General features: G+C 56.0%; 1 protein-coding gene across 2 annotated transcripts in view; it reads right to left on the bottom strand.

The window, feature by feature from the left end:
* Window positions 1–21,186, bottom strand: part of TRPV4 (transient receptor potential cation channel subfamily V member 4) — a 42,683-nt gene extending 21,497 nt beyond the window's left edge. For both annotated transcript variants that reach the window (XM_078849002.1, XM_073313166.2), the window contains exons 1-2: window positions 20,959–21,186; window positions 2,841–3,260 (exon numbers count right to left, since the gene is read on the bottom strand). In XM_078849002.1, the coding sequence (XP_078705128.1) occupies window positions 2,841–3,220 (380 nt within the window). In that variant the 5' untranslated portion in view covers window positions 3,221–3,260; window positions 20,959–21,186. The remainder of the gene's footprint in view (window positions 1–2,840; window positions 3,261–20,958) is intronic.
* Window positions 21,187–24,913: the final 3,727 nt, after the last annotated feature.

The following is a 24,913-nucleotide window of genomic DNA, read 5'->3' on the forward strand; positions in this document are numbered from 1 at the left end:
GAGCGGGTGGGGGGCAGTTAGACCTCGGGGGGGTGGGGTGGGGAAACAGTCAATACAGGCCGGGGGCTCCTCCCGTGGCTCAGTGGCATGGTGCCACACTGTGCCCGTGGGGGCAACATGAACGCACACTCCCCTCCGAGCGCTGGTCTCTGCCGTGGCCCCCCAGCCCTTGGGAATGGAAGTGATCCCAGCAGGCGGGGGAGGGCGAGACCCTCAGCACCATCCAAGGCAGGTGACTGTGTCACAGGGTCGTCCAGGCACACACCCCTGTCCTACAGCAACAGCCCCAATCGCTGCTCCGCACGCATGTGGCTGCTGCGGGGGCTCAGGACCACGGCTGCTACAGGTGGTCCGGGATCCTGCCCCACCCCACACGTATAAAGGAACCAGCGTGGGGGAGAGAAGCCGGGGGCAATTCGTTCTCAGCATCTGGAAGAGCGGCGTCGGCCTCTGTGCTTCGTACAGCACCGTGCGCAATGACAGCTCTCCAGCCACCAACAGTGCCTACGAAACCTGCTGGAAGCGTCTCTTCCCCTCCGATCCCTGCCTTCCCCTGCTTCCCGGATTCACCTGTTCTCTGGCCTGGGCAATGCCCCCCAACTCCTAGCCCCTTTTACCCTAGGATCTGACACACACACACACGCACGAGCGAGAGTGTTGTCATCCCTTTGCTACAGGCCATGTGGGGACAGTGAGACCCAGAGGTGTGGGTTTGGCCCTAGGCCACCCCAGGGTGGCATTCTGACAGCCTGGGCATCAGGACACACTGCCTCCCAGAGCAGGGACCAGAACCCTGGGTCCTGCCCCCCAGCCCCTTTGCTCTAAGCAGTCCTGGGTCCCTGTCAGTCCTCAGCACCTGAGGTCTCCTGTGTGGTCATCACCCTGGGAAGGACAGGGGAGTGCAGGATGCCAGCAGGGGAGGAGCTGTGTCATGTGCTGTCTGAACGACCCCAGGGAGCAGCTCTTGCTGGGAGCCCCGGGGAGCGGAGCCGGAGTCTCTCCAGCCTATGGCGTGGCCAGCCCCACAGCACGGGGAGTTTCTCCAGGACAGACCGGTGCATTGTCCCCCACTGCCTGTTCTGGGGCGGGGCGGGCCGGGCCTCCATGTCCCCCGGGATCATTTTCTGGCCCAGCCTGGCAGGGAGGGGGCAGGGAGCACTCCTGAAAAGCCCATTCATGCCGGAGCCCGGCTTGCCACTCCCAGCGAGGAAAGGCAGGCTGCACAAGGCAGAGGTGAGACAGCCCAGCACAGAGCCCTCTTTCAGGGCAGCGCGCGAGAGGGGAATTGGCAGCCAGCAGCCCTGGCGAGTGCCAGTACCTCCCAGGCCAGGCTGCCCGCCCTGCCCTCCAACGTAGCTCGCTCAGGGGACGGTTCCACACAGCCCTGCTCCCTGCTCCTGCTGACCACCCCCCGTCCCGCTGCTCGCTCGCAGCCCCCAGATCTAGCTCTGCGTGACCTCTGCCGGCCTGCGCCGGGGTTCAAGGTCCGTTCCAGAACACGGCTCCAGCCCGTTTTGGTCTCGGCGCTGGGGTTCCGCCCCCCGGTATCAGGGCTCATCTCTTCCTTACTTCAGGGACAAGTCAGGCAGGTGCATCCTAACACCAGCCTGGAGCACCCGGAGCACCTCCCACCTGGGGAGGGAGCACCACGGGCTGGTAAAGGCAGTGCACTGACGGGCACCCAAGGGCATCCCAGCTACTCCTCCTGCCTGGGACACAGGGGAGGGGAAATCCCCCTGCCTCTGATCGTCCCTTGGGCTTTGGAGCTTCCCAGTCCCGCTACAAGAGCCTTACCACCTTCTGAGCGGTCTGCCCAACTCACTGCTACCTTCTGCCCCTGGGGAGCCCCTTCGCTCTGCAGCCTGCCCCAGCTACATTTCCCTCCTGGGGCAGAGGTTTGCTTTGCGCCAGGTTGGAGGGGCCTGGCTATTGTCCAGCTCCCAGCAAGGCTCCTTTAGCATCCCTGTAACCCCAGTGCCCCTCTTCTTTGTAAGTGACCGTGGAAAACGTTCAACCAGACGCAAGCAGGTGGCGTTAAGCGAGCACATTCAACATAAGCACTGCAGAGCCTGCTACACACATGCAGCTGCCCGGTGCTGTACATACTCATGACTGTTACTAGCTGACACCTGTGAGAAATTCCCAGGTTGGCAGAAATGCCCTTGCTGAGCTCTGGGACTGTGATATCAAAGGTAGCAACCCCATCCTGCCTCTCCATGTCCCGCTCTCTTAGTGTGTTTGCTTCCTGCCGTCCTAGCAGCTCAGATAAATAGCTTTCACAGCAAACAGCTCAAAGAAGGTTCGAATCCGCGGCAAATATTTGCAACAAAAATGTGGATTTTTTGTAAAAAGTAGCATTAAAATAAAATAAACATGGCTCGGTAGGGCACCTGAGCACCACAAATAATAGAAACAGGGGCCCAAAGCTCTCTCCAGCACTTCTTGAACAGCAACAAAACATCAGGAGCGAAAAGGCTCAAAAATTGGATTGGCCCAGAGAGACGCTGGATTGTGAGGCTGCGAAAGGCAAATGCCCCAAGCTAGAGCCTGCTGATATTTTTCAAAACTTTGAGTAAATGTTGCATTTGGAGATTCTGAAATTTGAAAAATAAATGGAAAAATGTTGGACATTTGCTCGCAAAATGCTCCCAGGGCAGATAAAACCATTTAAAATTGAAACAGCAATTCACAGTTCCGCCCTCCTTCTCTCCTTTCCCCAGCCAGCTCTCCCCTGACCCTGGCTGGCATCTCGTGGCTGGATGCCCCACAGAGCCCCTGGCACGGAGAGGTGCCAGCCTAAGCAGACATGCTGCCCGTAGGGGACGGGGTGCCATACTCACTCCCTGATCTTCTTCCGCCGGCGCTTGTTCTCGCTGGGGTGCTGGCGGTAGGTGCCGTAATCGAAAAGCGAGTCCATGGGGGCTTTCTTGGGCCCTGGGACGACAGAGGACTCGTAGATGGTGGACTCCAGCAGGTCCCTGGGGTTGGGCACGCCCTTTTTGAAGGCCCCGTGGAATTTCATACGCAGGTTTTGCTGCTTGCTGTCCCCCGATCCGGGGGGGAGCTGGGCCGCCTCAGTGGGGCAGGGGCTATCCTCGTTCTCAAACAGGTTGGCCAGAGACGAGAGGGGGAAAGCGTCATTCTGAGGGGAGCCCTCTTCACCTTGGGCCTCGCCGGCCTCCCCGATGAGGAGCCGGGGGGGATCGTCGGAGTCTGCCATGCCGCCCACTTTGGAAGGGCCCCGACCCCTCCCTGCGTGCCTGGAAGAGAAGGGGTGGGTGAGAGCGTGAGAAGTGACATGGGGTGGGAAGGGGGGTGTATGCAGGTTGAGAGAGACGCCCTACGCAACAAACCCTCCCAGCCAGGCATCAGCACCAGAGATGCACCAAGCTAGGCCGGACCCTCCTCCGCCTCGCTCAGCTCCATCCGCTGCGGGGGCGGGAATCCCGGGCCCCCCGGCTGTGGGGCACAGCTTGGCCCGAAGCGCCAGAGCGCCCTGAAGAGCAGCAGCTCTGCGTCAGAGGGAAAGGAAGGGGCAAGGCCAGAGTGGGGACTGTCCATGTGCCCGGGCAGAAAGCCAAAGGGTGGATTAGGGATCCCGCTACGCTGCAAGGGAAGAGGGGGATTGCCCTGCAGGTAGGAGCACCCCGGAACTAGCCAGCACGGATCACAACAGGAGCACGAAGATGGCGGCGTGGGCTAGTGGCTCCAGGACAAGCCGGCCACAGAACCCATGGGCTGCCTGCCTACGCTGAAGCCCTTGCCACCAGGTCTGCTCTGCTATTGTTACCAGTGCTAGCTAGAGTAATGCTAACACAGGTACGCTCACCCCCCTTTGCGGTGTAGACACCCCCTTACACGGCCCCGAAGAGGACCGCGATCTCCCTGGGGACGGGGGTGGATCAAATGGATTCAACCCCTCTTAAAACAGAATAACCCGGCAGACAGGGTGAGCAGCACACGTCAGATTGCAGGGCCCCTGCTCCCCTCACACCTTTGCCTGCTGGGATCTTGCAACAGCTTCCTGGGGCTCGCTGGCAGGAGGGATTGTTCCTAGCCAGCTCCCAGTCCCCACCCCACTGCTCCTAGTGGGAGGACTCCCTGCACCGGGGTTCAGTCCTTCCATGCTCGGGGAGATCACAGTCTGCCCGCGTCTCACTTCTCCCGCACATTCAGTAAACGCGCTTCCCCTGCACTCGCGGCCAGGGCCCCCGGGATGCAGGGCCAGCCGGGCGGGCAGCTAGCAAGCCTGCACCAGCCGGGTCCCCTTATATCTGCAGATCTGCATGGGATCCAATCGGCTGCGGGCTTCGCGTTTCAAAGAGCTGCTGTAATGAGAGAGGGCGAGCCCCGCCGCAGGCCCTGCCTTGCCCAGATGTGGTTTTGCTGGGCACAGCCCAGCGCAGGGGAGAGAACAGGCTCTTCTTTCTCCAGCCCTATAAATACCGACCAGCCACCCCAACCCCCCTCCCCCACACAGCGGGCTCAGCAGAAGGCTGGCATGCGTGTGAATGCTAAGGGCCCGATTCCAGTCTCATGCTGGTTTCACACCCGGGCTGCTCCGCTGACTTCCCAGTTTTCCCAGGTGTAGGTAAGGGGAGGACCAGGCTTCCTGGGCCCAATTCACTGTCACTCTGCCCCTCCTGCGTGCAGTCAGTTACACCAGAGCAGAGCAGGGTGAGATGCTGCCCCCTAGTGTTTCACACTCGCACTGCACAGGTGGAAATGGTGACACAACTGAGGGGCAACAGGGCATCTGTTTCAATCAGACCCTGAGATGGAGGCTTGCAATGGGATGGGGGAGGAGATCCAAATGAGGGCTCCGTGGCAGGGGAGGGACCTGCGTGTTGATTGCCCTGCAGCTGGAATTCAAATCCACGTCCCTGATTTATTCTGGTGCACAGGAAAGTTTGCAAAAGAAATGACCAGCAGGCAGCAAGTTCTAAGCCACAGCCAGCTACGGGAGCCAAGGTGCTGGTGTCTGTGCTGTTGTTGACAGGCCCCGGCAGCTCTGGGAGGACAGAAAAAGCAGCCTGGAAACATGTCATTTTCTACTTGGTTGCAGCTTTGTATAACAAGCCCTAATGTGGGGCTTTGCTCTCCAGGCCTGGGACTGGAATGTCTGCTGGATAACATGCTTCTAATTATGTAGCATGTCATTACTAGAGAGCCAACAGGTTTCAATGGCACAGCAATCCTGGTGCCGTGTCATCGGAAATTCAGCGTCTCCCCACTCGGTATCGGAATTATCCCAGCACTGAGCGACTGAGGCATCCCCGCTGCCTGCCGGGCTGGGGCAGCATACCTGTCCCGCGTGGCCAGGGGAGGTGGGATGGGGAGGAAGGAAACAGCAAGGAGAAGAGAGCCAGAGAGTCACCAGCCTGGAGCACCATTTGTCCCACCTTACCTAGCTTCATCCACTCGCTCAGAGTCTCCTCTTCACTTTGAAGGCCTTGCCCAGCTCCGTACCCACCCCCATCTCCTCCTGCTCCTCTCTCTGGGTCAGCCACCCCCTCTCCTCCTTCCACACCACCCAGCTCATCTCCTGCTTGAGGGAGGTCCTGACTCCAAGGAGCAACCCAGCGTTGGCATTTGCCTTTGTGGGGCTCGTCCATATTGTGCAGCTTCCCCTCCATGCAGTTAGTCTGTCGCTACACTGGGATCTTGGGCTTTGCAGGCCCCCAGCCAGGTGTGAAGTGCTAAGCAGGCCTTGCGGAGCTGGAGAAACCTGGCTTGTAGAGAGGGGCTTTTCATTCCTATGGGAACACTTTACAAAGTGGAGGTTGTCATTATCCCCTTTAAACAGGGGGGAAACTGAGGCCCAGAGAGGGGATGTGCCTGGTCCAAGGTCACCTAGGGAGCCAAGATTAGAACCCAGGTGTCCTGGCTTCCAGTCCAGTGTCCAACCTCTGTTCCCTGCATCCCACCCTCTCACCCAGAGACACCCTGGGCAGAACCACTCTGGATTCCCAAAGCAGGGGCAAACGAGCCAAGCCCGAAGTGTTGGGGAAGTCCCAAGTAGTTCGCTGCCCCACTCTTCCCCTTCCTGTGCTACCCCTGCTCTTCCTATGCTGGACGGGTGCGCGAGAGGTGTGCCAAACCCCACGGGAAAGGCTCAGGGTCCCCCAGCTGGCCGAGGAACATGGGGTCTCCAGCCCACCTCTGCAGAGCTGATCCCAAGCAGAAGGGCTGATCCCAAGCAGACTCAAAGCCCCAACCTCCGGAGGGTCTCTCAGCACTTCCGAACGCTAGCTAGAGCCATGAAGGCATTTGGCGCTTTACACACGTGGATGAACAATGCGTCCTCACACCGCAGCGCCCCCGGAGCCTGGTCACAACTATTCCAATGGGGAACCAATGCCCAAGGTCACCCGTCCCCACAGCTAGGGGACAGAGTCAGAGATAGAAGTCAGAGCTCCCAAGCCCCTGAGCTGACCTCTAAATGACTGTCTCTGGCTGCCCTATGTCCCCCTCCCCGCTCACCCGTGTCTTTGTCCCATCTTCAGATTTGGTTTCCTTTCGCTGACGTTTCCCCAGGTTTATCACCATGGTGACTCAGCCCTCCCAGTGACGGCACCAGGACCTTTACACCAGATTCTCCTCCGAGGCACATTTACACTAGCCTCTTTCGGGAGGTTTCCCACTGGCGCAGCTCCCGGGGTGGTTCCAAGCAGTAGGGGCACTAGAGCAGCCAGGGCACAGGTGGGTCACCCATGATTTAACCTGCAGGTCAGCTAGACCTGCTCTGAGCAGGGTCAAATACCACAGACACGGACATACCAATGTGTCCGCCCTAGTCCACACCACTGTGATGATGGGAGAGTCCAGCCTAGACACTGCCTAAGAGGACAGCTCTCCAGCTTCCACTGAAGAAGAAGAAGAATACATAGCTCTTATCTCGTGCGTCTCATCCATAGATCTCAAAGAGCTTTACAAAGGCGGTCACGATCATTAGCCCTGCTTTGCAGATTGAGAAACTAAGGCACAGAGAAGGACAGCAATTTACCCCAGCAGGCCAGTGGTAGAACTGGGACTAGAACCCAACTCTCCCAAGCCCCAGTCCACTGTGCTAGCCACTAGACCACACTGCTTCCCCAATACAAGACAGAGGCCAATGCACAATGCCTCCCTCCTGGCTGGAAAGGCAGCAGTCAGCACAGAGGGTCTAAAGCCCCAGGAGATAAAGAGTAAAGTTAGCTTTGGTCATCAAGCTAATCGCTCCCTGATTCCCTTTGGTGTAAGGGCATCACACAAACTTCCTGCCTGACAAATTCCACACACATACGTCTGCTAACACAGCTCAGTCACAGCATTGACCCTTTGGTGAACGCAGGGCCCTCTGTAGACTGAGCGGTATTCAGGTTATTGACAATGGGGCAGATTTTCAAAGGAACCAGTGGGTGCTAGGCACCCAACTCTCCCTGACATTTACTGGAGATCATTTACTGGAGGTGCCTAACTTCCCTGGGCGCCTTTGAAAATCCCAGCCAGAGCATCTCTGGTGTCATACAAAAAGTACAAAAAACCCAAAACCCCGCTGGGCAAAGCCCAAACAGCTGTCACCTCTTCAGACAAACCTCCAGCCCAGGGCAAAGCCAATAACCATGGGCCCCGCCAGCCACCAGTCAAAGGGACCTATTCTCCAGCCCAGCAACAACCATGGGCAACGGATGCAAGAAAGCAGCCCTAGGGGTCTAGGCAGAGCTGCCCCGCCCTGGCCAAGTGTAAACACCAGGCAGAGACCTAGGGCAGAAAGCAGTAGCCCAAGTGCTCAGGGTCTAGAGGCCATGCCGGGCTTTCACTATGAATACCTACAGTCACAGGCTCCCACAGTGCTCAGCCGGCAGCAGTCCGGAAACTGCCAGCACTCCAAGGGTTAATTTAAACACACAGTAAAATTCCATGGCAGATTTTACGGCTGCATGTTCCAGGCAGACTAATCTCCTGAGCATCCCTCCAGCAGGGGCCTGCGGGGGTGGCACCCTGGCTGCTGCCTGGATCCTACCTGGTCCCCAGGCAGAGGGAGGATTCCATTCCCCAGGGCTGCCCAGCCCTTGTCAGCGTCAGTCCCAGGCCACTAGCTCCCTGCCCCACTCCTTAAAGGAGCCCAGGGCCAGGGGCTCCCTCCCTGGCAAGGCAGTTGTGCGGTTGTTCTCAGTGTCTTTCATCCAAACAGCTTGTTCAAAGGGGATCTAAGAACCATGGGGAAGGGATCCAGAGAAGTGCTCTGGAGGGGAGGGGTGGCCCTGGGAAGCTGTTTGTCTTTATGGCCCACTCCTGCTGCTGGGGAACCAATGGGAGTTTCCCCGTGGATATACTTGGGAAAAGGCTCAAGCCCTCGGTGAACTGGGCAGGGTCTCTGCAGGCTGCCACATGCGGGCCATGTTCCCAGCGAGCGTGCCCACCACATTCACCTCCTCCTCCCCGGGGCTCCTGAAAGAGCCTTTCACACATTTATGTGGGATGGATCCTAGTTTAAAGCACTGGTGTCTTGATGGCTAAGTGTTAGCTGGGAACAAGCCCTCCCCACCATCTCAGGGCAGGATGGCATTTGGGGGGATGGGGGGGACTCTATGTCCTTCTGCTCTTTTGCTCATTTTTGGCTCCTCAAAGCCTGGCCTGACTGGAAGAGGCGAGGCAGATCCCTGGCTCCAGACACCCAGCCATGACCCCTTGGTTTTATGAACCATGGCACCAGATATTTGCAAGCCAATGGCTCTTCAGTCTATCGGGAGCTTGTGAAAGTCTCGTGTGCTCCCGTGAACGGCGGCTGCCCCCCTGCTCACCCCTGTTTGGGTGCCAGGCCATGCAGCCTGAGGGATGCCACCCAACCCAACATCCCTGGGATCTTCCCAGTACTGTCAGGGCAATTCCAGACCCCACGAGCCACATCGGTGGGACCCCAGCTACTAACAGACTCTAAGTGACACTTCGCAGCACGCCCCCCTCAGCAATTTCATCCCAACATGGCCGACACCATGTCCTGATGCCAGACACAGCGGTGCCAGGCCTCTCCATGACACCCCAACACAGCGATGCTCAGACGAGGGAGCGAGAGACGCCCACGGTTCATTGATGTGTCTCCTGTGGCTCTTTGCAGGAGTGATAAAACACTGGGTGATTTAATTATTAACCAACCTAAGCTATTAGCCAATCAGGATGCTTTTAAAAATTAAACAATTAAGTTATTAACTTATTTACTGTGAGAATATATAGATATAAACTAAATATTTGCCCGTCATGCTGTGTAACTATGAATCTACAGCACTAGAGTAATGAATTCCCATGAGTGTGGCTCTTTTGGGTAATGCTGATCCCTTACTTGGCCCCTGAACACCCGAGGTCTGATTATCAGTGCCCCTGCGATGTGAACCTGCCGCCGCACCCGACCTGAGTGATTCAGTGGCTGCAGGTCTCAGCCCTTCCAAAACGCCCTGGGGCACAGGAAGGAGATAGTGATCTGGGCGCTGCATACCAGGGCCAGCAACCTCAGTGCTCAGGGCTCAGTGTGAGATTCAACAAACCGGTTCCGCTGCACTGACCCCACATTGCCTTTCTCCGTTTCCTCTTTCTTCTCACACACAGTGGGAGGAGGCTCAGGGATGCCCAGGCAGCCTTTGCTTTACAGTCCTTTGTTATTTAATCATGCCATTTGTATCTTGCCCCCCACCGTACACCCCATTAATATAGGGGCATCACAGCTTCACCCACCACAGGGGAGAATAGATCACATTGTGATGTACATCCTGGGGTCGGGTACACAGAGGCCTCTCCAGCACTGAAAGTCAGGAAACTTTCCACGAGGAAGCTGCTGCGATGGGAGAAGCAGGTGCAACAGGACAAGCTGGTGCAACGGGAAAAACCAAAAACCGGGGCAGCGGGATGCCGCGGGGGCTAGGTCCTTCCATGGCAATGACCTTGCCAGAAGCAGCAGAGCAGAGGCAAACACGAGACTGAAGATTCCTCTGTGGCTGGGCTGTGCCTGGCCAGAGTCACACAGGAGCGGCAGGGTGGCACGATTCAAAACAAACCATCCACATCCGGCATGTCCCATCCTCGCACCAGTGTTGGCTTCCAGTGAGTGACGTCCCCTGGCCCGCTAGCCAGCAGTGCTGGCTGCGTGTGCCAGGCGCGGGGCACTCTGCTGGGCAAGACTCAGGGCAGCAAGTGCTATGACCAGTGAGAAGCACTTGGAGGGCCAGGCTCTTAATAAACACCATTGTGAAGAAAACCAAGGGAGTGGGTGGGGTAATAGGACAGGGGCTCCACGCAGAGGGCCTGCCTGGGGCTCGGTTGGGAGTGCTGTTGTAGGAGGATGAGTGCTGCTGGCTTTGGAGTGAAATGCAGTGGACGTGTCGGAGAGGGGATGGATCTGACAGCTGAAGGATCGGGAGAAGGAAGGGGGACTGGAAGCAGGGAGAGGAGCATGCAGCCAGGCTGGGGTGCATAAGGCAGGCAGAAGGCACCATGCTGGTAGAAGGGCAGGAGTTCATTACAAACAATCAGGAATTTCAAAGAGTGTCCAGAGTACAGCTTAGAGCTGGGTTACAGTCACTCTAAGGGCCTAGCCCCTAACTGACACAGGCCGACAGCGAGCAAGCAAAGCTCTCTGCCAAAGAGAGAGTGAAGCCTGGCAGCCAAAAATCTGCCAGGGGAGTCTCACCCGGAGACCCATCTCCCTGCCCAAGACCAAGCAGAACATGGAATGGTGATTCCAGGCAGTCAAATGCACTGGGCCCACTGACCGCAGCCACTCAACTCCATCAGAATTGGCAGGAAGCTCAAGTCAGTTTGGCATGGACTGGCACGAGCATCTCAAACCAGTAATAGCTCAGGCAGACGTTTCTGTTCAGTACGAGAAAGCTTTTATTGTAGATTTTATTGACTGAAGTGAGTGAGGTCCAGAAAGCCTTGGGCAGGAGGCACCTTATAAATATTTATTACGATGACATCGGTTTCTCTCTCTTCTAAACATGAACCTCCTGACTTGGGAGGGGCCGATCCCACAGAGCCAAGTCCCGAGCAGGCTGGAGAGCTACTGATTCCGCACTGCCTTGAGGGAGCCAAGGCAGGCTGGAAACAGATCAGGAGTGCCCCTCTGTGCCGGGCGTGTGGAGGAGACCGCCGGGCACAGTTTGTTGCGTCTGATGTGGTCCCGCGTTGCTGTAAATGTGCGGCTCACCCCACCCAAGCTGATGACAGAGTGGCAGGAGGACAGAAGCGAGAGCAGAATGACAGGCAGCTTCAATCTGGTCGTTTATGTCTCTGGCCCTTTTCTTGGCTTCTTTGTGTAGTAACATGGGAGGAGATTCAGTGACAAACAGGGTATTTATTTAAAGGAACTGGGTGGATCTGCAGATTGTGACTATACGTTTGCTTTGGTCATTCACAGCCCCTCCTTGCCAGCAATAGATCCCTTGGCTTTCCCCTGTTCCGCAAACTCAGGCATGTTCCCCTGGACTTGATGTTCTGGGTCATATAAGGAGGGGGGCCAGAGCTGAGTGCAGAGATCTTGGAACTGCAGCTGCACGTCTCTGCACTGCAGGGCTGGAGCAATGGTGGGGGTTACAGGCTCCCTGCCCAGTTCTATTGTCACTTCACCTCCTGCAAGCCTGCTGCAGTCAGCACGAGCCCAGGAATTGAGTCCAGCTGCAGGGAGATTCCGGCAGATCAGACCCCGGTTTTTACTGCTCAGCCCTGGTGTCACACTCCTCATCTGAGGCTCGCTAAGCGCGGGAATGGTGGATGTCATTCCACCACCCCCACTTGACTAGGGTGACCAGATAGCAAGTGTGAAAAATTGGGACAGGGGGTGGGGAGTAATAGGCACCTACATAAGAAAAAGCCCCAAATATTGGGACTGTCCCTATCAAATCAGGACATCTGGTCACCCTACACTCGACAGATGGACACTCAGGGCACATCTACACTGCAACAACACACCCGTGGCTGGTCTGTGTCAGCTGACTCGGGCTTGCAGCGCTCTAAAGTTACAGTGTACATGTTGGGGCTTGGGCTGGAGCCTGGGTTCTTGGACGCCAGAGGCTGAGGGTCCCAGAGCCTGGGCTCCAGCCAGCTGGGATGTCTACACTGCAGATATCCCCGTGAGCCTGAGTCAGCGGACATGGGTTGGCCACCAGTGAACACATACTCTCAGGGCCCAGAGGGATGAAGTGATTGGCCCAAGGTCACACAGTGAGTTAGAACCAGAGCCAAGAAGAGAAGCCAGCTCTGCAAAATCCCAGTCCTTTGCTTTAACCATTAGACCATGCTTCCCCTTGCTATTTATTACTTTGTAGCTCCCATGTGGTGCTTCAGAGGATGCAGGCAGTCTCAATTGACACCAGGCCCTCTATGATGCCCAGCACACTCGTCAAATCCCAGCTGGGATCATTCCACTCCACCAACCAAAATTCCCCCTGCAGACTCATTTGAGTTCAGGATTCCCCAAGAGGACCTCAGCAATTGGAATACCTGGTGGAACAGCACTCGAAATGTGGGCCGGTTCAGAAACACGGCCCTCCATGGGCTGGGAGTTTGTTTTTTGCTTACTCTAATCTAATCTCCAAAAGGAGAAAAACAACTGAACAGCCTCACTAGGTAGGAATTTGGCTTTTCCCAGCCAAGCCCATTGTCACGTTGATTCTTGAAGGGTTCTGTGCCTCTCTGTTTGCTGCCAGGAAAACTGGGCTCTGACTCACTGTGTGGGGCAAACAAGCACAGCTGTGTTTAGGCTAGGCACAGTCACTGGGACTCAGGAGATCAGAGACAGGTGGGGCAGGCCCACAAGTCGGGGCAGGGGGGTGTTTAAAAAAAGTTCCACCAGCCCTTGTCTCAGTACAAACTTTTTAGGAAACACCGGCCTTGATTTCAGTGGCAACCATTTTTTATTTGAATGTCAATATCCGCTCCCCCCGGGTTTGCACCCCAGTAATGCGGCCGATTCCTTGCAGAGGAGAACGAGAATGGGACGGAACGAAGGCGAAGCCGACAGGTCTGTTTTCATGGCTGGAGCGGAGCGAAGTGCAGAAGGTGAGTCAATGCCAGGCATGACGGAAAATGCAGGCAGCTTGGTAAGATCCGGGGGTGTTCTTAGGGACACCGGGAGGAAGTTTGCTTTGGAAACTGTGAGCTGATTATAACTGGCCCCATTGAGTGGAGAAGCCCCAACAATCCCAGCGGCGGACGGGCTGCCCGATGAGGTGATGGCCAGGGGATGAATTGGATTTCATTGAGCTTTTAGTTTATCTGTCTTTTTTCCAGATTTCCCCACCCTGCAGGTCATCCTGTTTTCTTAACCAAAGCCCACTTGGCACAGTCTTGTCGGCTCCAGGCCGGCTCCAGGCCTGAGCCCAGGGCAGGCAAGAGCCTGTGTTCTCTGGGCCGATGCCTCTGTGAGGTCAGAACTCCGCACAGAGCCGCACTGTGCTCCTTGGCCACCTGCCGCCCCATGGAGAGCGCCGCCTCCAGCCCGCGGCCAAAGCCCTTTCCAGCTAAAGGCCCCTATTCTGCTACCCTTCAGTAACGAGCTCCCGCCAGGCCACCTCAGCCAGCGATCTCATCAGCTCTCACAGCCTAAGCAAAGCCAGGCTTGGCCAGGGCTTGGATGGGAGACCTCCCTGGAAAACCCAGGAAGTGTGTTAATGATTCAGCAGATGGCACATGAGTCCTGACCCTTGCGGCTGTTAAGAATCCGCTGGCCCTTTTATTTCAAGAGCAGGGAGGGGCGTTAAGCCCAGCATCCTGGCAAAAGTCCACTTTGGGCGATGACATGCCAGCTCCCTGAGCTCCCCAGGAAGTTTCAAGTGTGTACAGGGTTCCCCTTCGCTTCCTGGCCAAGCCGTTGTGTAGTATGTTGCTGCATAGGTGCTGTGCTCCATCCCAGAGGCAGCTGCCTTTTCAGCAGAGCTCCTGTATGTCAGATCCTGTTTGTAGCGGCCTTTGGGCTCTTCTGGGACAAAAGGTGCTACAGAAGTGTGAGATGTGGCCCCCATCGATATGAAGCACAGACAAGATCCCGCCATTGAGAACGCTCTGCTAGCAGCTAGGAGGGGCCAGCTTGTGTCCTGGCACATCCCCTCCTGGTGCTTGAAGGGCTGGCCCAGGTCCTGATGCTGTATCAACTCTACGAAGCCTCTAACGCCAGAGCATCTGGGTTCCACTTTGTGCAGCCATTCAAACCTCCCTTCCACCCCACCTTCGCAGAACACCACTGTTACACATCGCTCCACGGGGCATAACAGGCATTGAGTGTAGGCGGTGTCCAGCCCACACCGGATGTATTCACCATCAGTCGTTCTCCATCTCCTCAGAGTCCTCCAAGTTCCTTGCTCTGACTTCCTGGTCCCCTTTCTGCTCCTTTGGTTATCGCTCCAGCTCCTTCCCAGCTGCTCTGTGAAGCAAGTTGATGGTCTTAGTCCAGTTCCTGGTGAGACACTTGTCCACGTCTGTCAAGCCACCAGCACAACTTGTGTTAAAGCTGGTAAAATATCTTTGGGATTGCCATGGTGTCAACGTGCCCAGGTATCATGCTGGAAAATAGACCACTGCTGCTGTTAGGAGACCAAATAGCAGAAATGGTTCTCTTTCATCAGCCTTTGGCTAGGAGACCCTGGACGGGGGCCTCCGCCTTCGGCTGGGAGACCCGACCTCTCCCCCTGGACGGGGGCCTCCGCCTTGGAGACCGCGACCTCTGCCCCTGGACGGGGGCCTCTGCCTTCGGTAAATATGGCAGGCGACCAGCTTGGCTTAATGGTGAAATCCTAGCGGATCTTAAACATAAAAAAGAAGCTTACAAGAAGTGTAAGGTTGGACATATGACCAGGGAAGAGTATAAAAATATTGCTCGGGCATGTAGGAATGATATCAGGAGGGCCAAATCGCACCTGGAGCTGCAGCTAGCAAGAGATGTCAAGAGTAACAAGAAGGGTTTCTTCAGGTATGTTGGCAACAAGAAGAAAGCCAAGGAAAGTGTGGGCCCCTTACTGAATGAGGGAGGCAACCTAGTGACAGAGGATGTGGAAAAAGCTAATGTACTCAATGCTTTTTTTGCCTCTGTCTTCACTAACAAGGTCAGCTCCCAGACTGCTGCGCTGGGCATCACAAAATGCGGAAGAGATGGCCAGCCCTCTGTGGAGATAGAGGTGGTTAGGGACTATTTAGAAAAGCTGGACGTGCACAAGTCCATGGGGCCGGACGAGTTGCATCCGAGAGTGCTGAAGGAATTGGCGGCTGTGATTGCAGAGCCATTGGCCATTATCTTTGAAAACTCGTGGCGAACCGGGGAAGTCCCGGATGACTGGAAAAAGGCTAATGTAGTGCCAATCTTTAAAAAAGGGAAGAAGGAGGATCCTGGGAACTACAGGCCAGTCAGCCTCACCTCAGTCCCTGGAAAAATCATGGAGCAGGTCCTCAAAGAATCAATCCTGATGCACTTGCATGAGAGGAAAGTGATCAGGAACAGCCAGCATGGATTCACCAAGGGAAGGTCATGCCTGACTAATCTAATCGCCTTTTATGATGAGATTACTGGTTCTGTGGATGAAGGGAAAGCAGTGGATGTATTGTTTCTTGACTTTAGCAAAGCTTTTGACACGGTCTCCCACAGTATTCTTGTCAGCAAGTTAAAGAAGTATGGGCTGGATGAATGCACTATAAGGTGGGTAGAAAGCTGGCTAGATTGTCGGGCTCAACAGGTAGTGATCAATGGCTCCATGTCTAGTTGGCAGCCGGTATCAAGTGGAGTGCCCCAAGGGTCGGTCCTGGGGCCAGTTTTGTTCAATATCTTCATAAATGATCTGGAGGATGGTGTGGATTGCACCCTCAGCAAATTTGCGGATGATACTAAACTGGGAGGAGTGGTAGATACGCTGGAGGGGAGGGATAGGATACAGAAGGACCTAGACAAATTGGAGGATTGGGCCAAAAGAAATCTGATGAGGTTCAATAAGGATAAGTGCAGGGTCCTGCACTTAGGATGGAAGAATCCAATGCACCGCTACAGACTAGGGGCCGAATGGCTAGGCAGCAGTTCTGCGGAAAAGGACCTAGGGGTGACAGTGGACGAGAAGCTGGATATGAGTCAGCAGTGTGCCCTTGTTGCCAAGAAGGCCAATGGCATTTTGGGATGTATAAGTAGGGGCATAGCGAGCAGATCGAGGGACGTGATCGTTCCCCTCTATTCGACATTGGTGAGGCCTCATCTGGAGTACTGTATCCAGTTTTGGGCCCCACACTACAAGAAGGATGTGGATAAATTGGAGAGAGTCCAGCGAAGGGCAACAAAAATGATTAGGGGTCTAGAACACATGACTTATGAGGAGAGGCTGAGGGAGCTGGGATTGTTTAGCCTGCAGAAGAGAAGAATGAGGGGGGATTTGATAGCTGCTTTCAACTACCTGAAAGGGGGTTCCAAAGAGGATGGCTCTAGACTGTTCTCAATGGTAGCAGATGACAGAACGAGGAGTAATGGTCTCAAGTTGCAGTGGGGGAGGTTTAGGTTGGATATTAGGAAAAACTTTTTCACTAGGAGGGTGGTGAAACACTGGAATGCGTTACCTAGGGAGGTGGTGGAATCTCCTTCCTTAGAGGTTTTTAAGGTCAGGCTTGACAAAGCCCTGGCTGGGATGATTTAACTGGGAATTGGTCCTGCTTCGAGCAGGGGGTTGGACTAGATGACCTTCAGGGGTCCCTTCCAACCCTGATATTCTATGATTCTATGATTCTATGACCTCTCCCTCGGACAGGGCCTCCCCACAGCGATGCAGGACCCTGCCACCTCTAAAGACGAATGCCACAATACCCTCTGCACAGGGGCACTTGGGAACCGCAGCTGCCCACTCGCTGGGCCGGGCACCTGTCACAGCTGTGCCCTGCAGTCTGCTCTGCATTCCAGTCCCTTCCCCGGTGCCCTGCAGGGGGGACGTTCTGACCTTTATAGCTCGGGTTGTGGACACACCTGAAATCCCCTCTCTGCCCCAGATGTCAGGACAGTGGGGAGCCCGATTTGAGAGCCCCTGCGCTATCAGCTCGAGGCTGTCAGCTCTGCAGCTCAGTCCCCGGAGCTTGTTGACCTTTCGGTCACACTCAGAGGCCTGTTTATTTGCACAGGCTTTTGGCAGAGGGGACACTGGGTGGGGTCAGAGGGTCTATTTCCCTTGGGGCAGGGGTGAGCAAACTTTGTGGCCTGAGGGAACAGAAATTGTATGGCGGGCCATGAATGTTCACAAAATTGGGGTGGGGGTGGGGGTGCGGGAGGGGATGCAGGTTCTGGCTGGGGGTGCAGGCTCTGGGGTGGGGCTGAGAGGTTTGGGGTGCAGGAGGGTGCTCCGGGCTGGGATCAAGGGGTTTGGAGAGCGGGAGGGGGATCAGGGCTGGGGCAGGGGGTTGGGGCGTGGGGAGAGGCTCAGGGCCATAGTTTGCCCACTCCTGCCTTGGGGGCTGGGGCAAGCTGACTGCCTGTGGGGCTGCAATTTGCATGGAGCCAGGTGGTAACAGGGCTCCATTCTTGGCTTTAAATTTCCAAAGAGACTGACTGACCCATGCATGCTCCAAATCCAAACAGGCCAGCAGATATCCAGCCATCTCCACGCTGCCTGCAGGTTTGTCCCTGAGATCAAGCTGGAAAGGTGGTGAGTGAGCCAACTTGGGGGAGCTACAAGCCACACACCAGGCAGGCTCGAATTTTGGATCCAGAGTTACAATTCGTGGTCGGCACCCTAGGCTTGAAGGGCCCCACCCACTGCATGAGAAGCACCAGGGCAGAATGAGACTGACCTGCCATTGATGCCACATGACTCAGCAGGAAGGGAGAGCCATGCAGGCTAATCACCGTCATTTCCCCAGGCACACACAGATTAGTACTGTCCCAAAGTTTCTTTTGGAGAAAAAAAGGAACCCCTGCAGTCTGCCTTGTGAATTAGCAGCGTCTGGGTCGCTCCCGTCCTTGGCATTCAAACCACTGCTTCTCTTATGAGCCAACAGACGTGTTTCCTCTTTGGAAACACTTGACACAAAAGATTTAAACTTTCACTGTCTATGTATCCTCTCAAGAGGAGCGGGACAATCTCACTGCAGACTTCAAAGCACTGAGAGCCGACGCAAGCGGAGAGTCACTAATAATTATCAATGCCAATCACAAGAAATCACAAACGATTTCTGGCTCTGGACTCTGGGTCTGACCTGTTGTACCAGGCAGGGGCTGTGTTGCTGTGTTTTGTACAGCGCTAGACACACTCTCGGCTCTTAATAAATAGAGAATTATAATGCCAGCGAGCAGGACAGTTGGGCATGCAATGGCTATAGGCTTTCCTTTGGGCTCTGGAGAATTCTACTTCACACATTTACAGTTCATAGCCATCAACTTGCAAACCAGCTCTTCTGGAAAATAAAAATGAAGGCTTTCGGCTGGCTCAGGGGCTTGAGACATTGGCTTTGGTACCTCTGGACGCTGGTTTGACTTCGACTTCAGTAGAGACCGAATCCTGCAGTGATTGCTTGTTGGCCTCTACGAAATTAGTTTTTGTTGTCAAAACTAGAACTTTGGTCTCAGGCTAGCTCCTTTCAGAACTACCCCCATCACAAAACCCACCCTCCCACTCGGCACCCCCATCTGCAGCCTCAGCAGAGAGGCCAAGGGGTCTAGATACTGAGCTCCCCGCTCTTCAGGGCCTGGCGAAGTGACTTTCTGCTCAGACCACAGCCTGCACTGCACCTGTCCCATGAGGACATAACGCCCTTCAGTCTCCAGGGCTGTTGGCTGTCAATAAGAAAGAGGTCTGACCCCACAACAGCATGGCCTGCCTCAGATTGGGAGTCGCTCCAATAAGGCCCAGGGTGGACAAGCAAATGGGATCCCTTGAGATTTATGGGCATTGCCTATGAATGCCAAGAATTGGTTCAACAATGAATTCCTGTAGAGAACTAAGAAAACAGCTGATCAAATTGCTCCCAAACAAGCACGCTCCCTAATCTACCCTGGAGATTCACCCCCCCGCCAGCCATAGGGCATGCCGGCGGCGGAGTGACATGAATGCTCTGGAAACCAGCCCAGCTGACTTTGTTATCATACAGACAATCTGGTGAGTCTGAATGGTTGCTGAGATATTAAAGTGAAAAGTAGGGTGGGTGGGTGGGTGGTTAGATGGATAGACAGACTCCCATTAGAGTGGAAGAAGGACGCACTGATACCAGCGTGCTGGGTGTATCAGAAACACCCAGATGAGTTGGACAGACAGATTAGACATAGATCCCTCTAGGTTTGCAATAAGGCCTCAGAGAGAGATTGCTGGAACTGGCTGGTGAATTTCTGGATTCTCAGCCACAAGGAAAGGGAAAGCAATTGTGCATGAAGTGGCGCCAGGCAGGTCAAGAGGAGCTCCCTCCGTCACCAGTCAGAGAGCTGCAGATTTAGCCTGCCGCGCATTTGTGGGTTTCAGTGTGCTTGCAGCCACTCCTCACCACATCCCAAATCCTGTCACAACACGCCTGGCTGCACCAGAAAGCTATTCCCCTCCGTTAATCCACCTTCTGGCCCAGTGACGGTGCCTGCATGACCACTGCGGCGTCTGCAGAGTCGGCTCCTCTGTTCCCGGCCACCACAGAGATGCCAGATAAAAAGCTTTTCCGACAGTCCCTCTGTGCTGAGCCCCAGTGACACAGAAGAGCATTGAAGAGGGGTTCTGGAGCCCAGTAACCGTGACATTGCCTTTAGCATATGGAGCGTTTGCTCCCATCAGCCCAATGACTGAATTGCAGGGAAACTCACTGCACGAGGCTATTTCACCGACAATCTGCAACAGAGATTTCAGCCAGGCAGAAACCATTGCACTGCTCACCACTGCCTCAGGTAGTGGGGTGAAACACACCTCCCCAGCCGTGCCACTCGCATGGTGCGGCCTCAAGGACGCAACCGCCTTCCAGCAGGACTTGCCATGAGTGAATGCTACTGTACTTTGTGCCAGGACTGCTGCTCCCTGGAGCCCTGGGCTGGGTCTCAGCTCCCTCTGTAGAGTCTCATAATCACCGCACTACCTGCGTCTGTGCCAGCCGTGTGTTCCCTCTCTCCCCAGGGGAGGAGGGTTTGGAAGGGAGGGTTTGTTTGGGAACTACTTATTTATCTCTACCCAGGCTGCTGCATGTTTAGGAGGGGAGGGAAGGGCGAGGAAAGGTGCCTTGCGCTTTAAGGAGAAGGTGGCAGGATCCTGGAGCAAAGTTCCAGTCGCACACATGGACCAAGCCTGCTCCACAGCAACCGCCCTGGGCAATGAAACCGACCTGATCGTGTCACTCCGGACACCCCCCCTCAGCCCCCTCCCTGGACACGCTCCAGCTCCCTCCCTCTGGACAGTGACCTGGGCGCGCACAGAGCCCCAGAGAGGCCAAAGCCCCAGTGGAGAGGAGAAATGATGCCCCCGGCAACACAGGGTGTGCCCCCGGAGAGAGCGCCCCTAGGGAGCCAAGTCCTAGGGAGAGGGGGGTCCCCAGGTGCGTCCTAGGGAGCCGAGCCTGGGGGGGGTTCCCAGGTGCGTGCTAGGGAGCCGAGCCCGGGTGGGGGGTCCCCAGGTGCGTGCTAGGGAGCCGAGCCCGGGTGGGGGGTCCCCAGGTGCGTGCTAGGGAGCCGAGCCCGGGGGGGGTTCCCAGGTGCATGCTAGGGAGCCGAGCCCCGGGGGGGGGGGTTCCCAGGTGCGTCCTAGGGAGCCGAGCCCCGGGGGGGGGGTGTCCCCAGGTGCGTCCTAGGGAGCCAAGCCCCGGGCGGGGGGTCCCCATGTGCGTGCTAGGGAGCCGAGCCCCGGGGGGGGGGGTCCCCAGGTGCGTCCTAGGGAGCCGAGCGCCAGGAGCTCGGGGCAGCCCGGCGGGGACCGGGCTCGGCGGCCACCCCCCGCAGACGGCTCTGTTCTGTCTCCCGCGTCCCGCCCAGCCCAGCCCCACGCCGCGGGCAGACGGGACCCTCCCCGGTACCTTCCGTTCGCTTCCCCGGCGGAGGCGCAGCTAAAGCCGACGGGGCCCGGCCCGTCTGCCCCGGAGCGCTGGGGTCTCTGGGGCGCGCCGCGCTGGCTGTGACCTGAGTCCCGCCGCCCCACCCCGCCTGGCTGGAGGGAGGGAGCCCGGGCCGCCCCCCGGCCCAGCGCCAGCCCCTGCGGCGTCTCCAGCCGGAGCAGCTCAGGTTCCCTCCGAGTGCACCGCCCCCTGCCCGGCCCGCCGCGCCCCGGCCCTGCCCGGCCCCGGGGGACCTGATCCCTGCGCCCCGGCCCTGCCCGGGCCCGGGGGACCTGATCCCTGCGCCCCGGCCCTGCCCGGGCCCGGGGGACCTGATCCCTGCGTCCCGGCCCTGCCCGGCCCCGGGGGACCTGATCCCTGCGCCCTGGATCCTGCTCTGCCCTGGCCCAGGGGACCCGCTCCCTGCGCCCTGGATCCTGCTCTGCCCTGGCACAGGGGGACCCGATGCCTGTTCTCCAGACTCTTCTGTGCCTGGCCTGGGGGGACCAGGACCCACCTTGCTTCCATACTGCACCCCCGCTCCAGGGGAGCTCATTAATGTGAAGGGGACTGGAACAAAGACAGGAGGGCTAGTGCAATGGGAATGCGGGTCAGGAGGTGCCAAGTAAGAGCCACCCAGCTCTGCCCAGGCCCCTCCCTGAAACACCCGCCTTGGTCTCTCCTTTCCTCACCAGAGATCCAGGGATTTGCCTGGTGACAGAAGCTGGGACCCCACCCAGCTCTTCCCACCAGGCCACCCCAGTTGTGCGAGCCTGCCCCTTCTTACAACAGCCTGATCAAGAGACTCCCTTCGTTTGCATGGGGCTGGGTGTCACCGAGCCGGGTGCTGGAGGTGAGGCTGTGGGGAACTTGGGCTATATGAGAGAGACAGTGAGCTGGGGTAATCCCGTACCTGACTCCTCTCCCCTTGCTCCAAGCCCAGCATTGTCAGCTCTGCTGTCTATGCCAGGGACCCCTGAGGCTCCGAGCTGTCGATCAGGGTCCCTTCTACTGTGTGGGCAGCACCCAGGACATTGGGGGTGCTATTGTCAAACAAAGGATAAAGCAGAACAAGCAATTTTCATTCCAAGCAAACTGAGGAACCTGTTTAACATGAGTGTAATAAGGCCCATTGCTGGGTAACTGTACTAGGCTGGTGGTGCTGCATAGGAAGCCACCATGCAGCATCTGGGAAGAAACCTATTGACCTCTAAAGATGACTTCTGTTCCAGACAGGCCACTCCCTGGACGCTGCTGGGAGTCCCCATAGGCATAAGCCTACCAGGAAAGAGCAATTGCTAGTTTACTGCCCTGTGCACGTACCTGGATTGTGGTCTAGTAAGTAGAGCTGAGGGCTGTGAGTCAGGACTCCTGAGTTCTTTCCCTGACTTGTTACCAACTTGCTGCATAACCTTGGGCAACACAATTGTGCTTGTTACTTTAGGTGTAAATGCATATAATGCCTACTTCAGAGGCCTTCTTCACTTAGGTGAGTTGCGATGGCTGGGCTTGCTGGATGGACAGCAGGGCAGGAGGGTTATAACCGCTAGAGAACTCACCCCGCTTCCAACCTGGAACTGGCCCCAGCATTCCTGAACCTCAGCATTGCTTTGCTGTCTGCGAGACCTGTGAAACTGCCCCCAAAGTGTGTGCTTCCATCACCCCCTTACCACAGGTCCACAGCAGCTCATTAAGCAAGCACTGTCCTGGACGCTGAATGCGGCAGGCATGCTGTGCAAAGAATAATGTGATCACGTAATTAAAGACTGCTTCACAGTGCATATCCACAAGGGGGTCAAATTAAGCCCGTAACTCTGGTGTCATTGTTGAACATAGCACATTAACATGCAGGGTACTTTCCAGACAAACGCAAGCCAACATCCCCAGCCCACCCAGCACACAGTCACTCACCGGTCTGAAGAGGGGATTCCTGGGGCACTGATGGTTATTGTAACTGGGGCAAAGTGGAAGCGTATCAAAGCTCTGTGAGCACGCGGAGCAGAGCAGAGGCTGCCATAGCCAAGGCTGGAGCCACTGAGCCTACGGCATTGAATCCACAGACAATGTATTTGCGATAATGGATAATCATTTTGTCTGACTGAGGCTGGTGCATAAAAGCAGGGGTGAAAGCTGAAGACAGAACTGTTATTGAATACTGGCACTGCCTTAGCTATAAATGTACTGGGCCAAAGTCTGATCCTGTTTACACCAGCTTAAATCTGGACCAACTCTGTTTAAATCAGGGTGGATTTACCCTGGAGTAGGTGACAGCAGAATTGGATACATCACATGCACTAGCTAACTACAGCGTAGACTGTTGCTAACCATGTGGCAGTTTACATATCTTACTGTTTGGGAGTTGGGCTTGGCTGACGGGGTTTTTTAAATTCTGGTCAATGAACAATGAGCTGCAGAAGCCAGACTGTAAAGTGAACAAGAGCAAGCATAGGAACACATGGGTTTATTTTTAGGTTACTTTAACCTAATAGAACAGCTGGGAACAAGCAGGACCCTGTGCAGTGGGATCAGCCAGATGCCCATGGACCACCAGCAAGTGCTGTGATGCAATCAGTGGTCCGTTGGCCCCTTTAAGAATTGCTCTGGAAACTGGGGCTGTTCCCAATGTTCCTGGAATGGTGTTTGTCACTGACAAGGGGCCTGACCTGCTTCTATTGAAGCCAGTGTCTGTGCTCCCACTGGTGAACAGGATAGGCCCAACCATTAGTGTCTAACCACTGTGCGCACTACGCTCTCCCGTTCCATCCCTTGCTTTCAAATAATCTGATGTCCCACCAAACTCCATTGAGAATCACTTTGAACACAGACGCCCCTTGCTTGTGTAGGTCACCCGTGCTTGTCACCTTCAGAGAGGGCTGACAAATTGTTGTTTGCTTTAGAAGCCCGTGTACAGATAAAGCAGGATTCCTACCACGATCTCGCAGCAGCATTCGCCTTTAGAGTGACGCAATACTGCTGCCTCCTTCCCCATAGTTTCTCTCCAGGGAGGTCCCCGTTAACGCTGATCTCAGGAGTGAGCAGGTTTGGTAGGGTGCTCAAAAAGGATCATCAGTATATTCACACCAAGGACCAAAAACATAATGGGGGTTTCGAAGTCAGCCACTTCGAAAGGCGAGCTCCATCCCTAACATAGGACTGGCCTGGAGGCAAGGATACCCCATCCAGGCTATTGGCCTGATTCAGTGTTGCAGGTTTTCTCCTTAGATTGCAAGTTCCTGTTTGTGCTTTTTGGCTGGACAGCATCAAACTCACGTACAGGCCTGTGTGCTGTAAGAATCATGCAAATGGCCTGTTGCCTGCAGGGTCCATGTTTTACCTGCCCAAAGCAACCTACAAACTCTGGGGGAAAGAATCTCCCTCCAGGATTTGCTGATTTCTCTAGAATCTGTTGTTTCAATACACTGACACCCCTTTGCTCCTTCTGCTGGGCTAGGGCCCTTTGCTGTGGAAGTCAATGGGCTGCATCTTTGCACGTCAGACACGGAAAGACCAAAGATGGGCAAACGTCTCCCTTCAGCTCCACGAGGGGTTACATTCTGCACAGCCCGATGAATGCTAAAATCAGCCCCTGGTCAGCATCCCAGGCAGGAGACACAGGGCCGAACCCTTACTGCTCAGGGCCCAGGGCAAGCATGGAGAGTGCTCCTCACACACGGGCAGAGCTTTCCTGCAGCTTTACGAGGAGTTTGCCCCTTACCACACATGGGGGGGTGGGGGAGGGCGGGGGGAAGAGAAGAGAGGAGCACTGAGAACAGGATGGTCCTGCTGGTGCTCTTCATGTCAGGCAGGGCAGGGGGGTACCCAGGTGGTATTAGCTTGTCCCCGGGTTGGGTGAGCATAGGTAGGGGCTGGCTCCTCATCACTGCCCCTCTGCTGCGTGAGCCAAGGCAGAACCGACACCCTAGGACTCCAGCAATGC

This window comes from Lepidochelys kempii, chromosome 15 (genome assembly GCF_965140285.1).
Source record: "Lepidochelys kempii isolate rLepKem1 chromosome 15, rLepKem1.hap1, whole genome shotgun sequence".
NCBI classification, from domain to species: Eukaryota; Metazoa; Chordata; order Testudines; family Cheloniidae; genus Lepidochelys; species Lepidochelys kempii.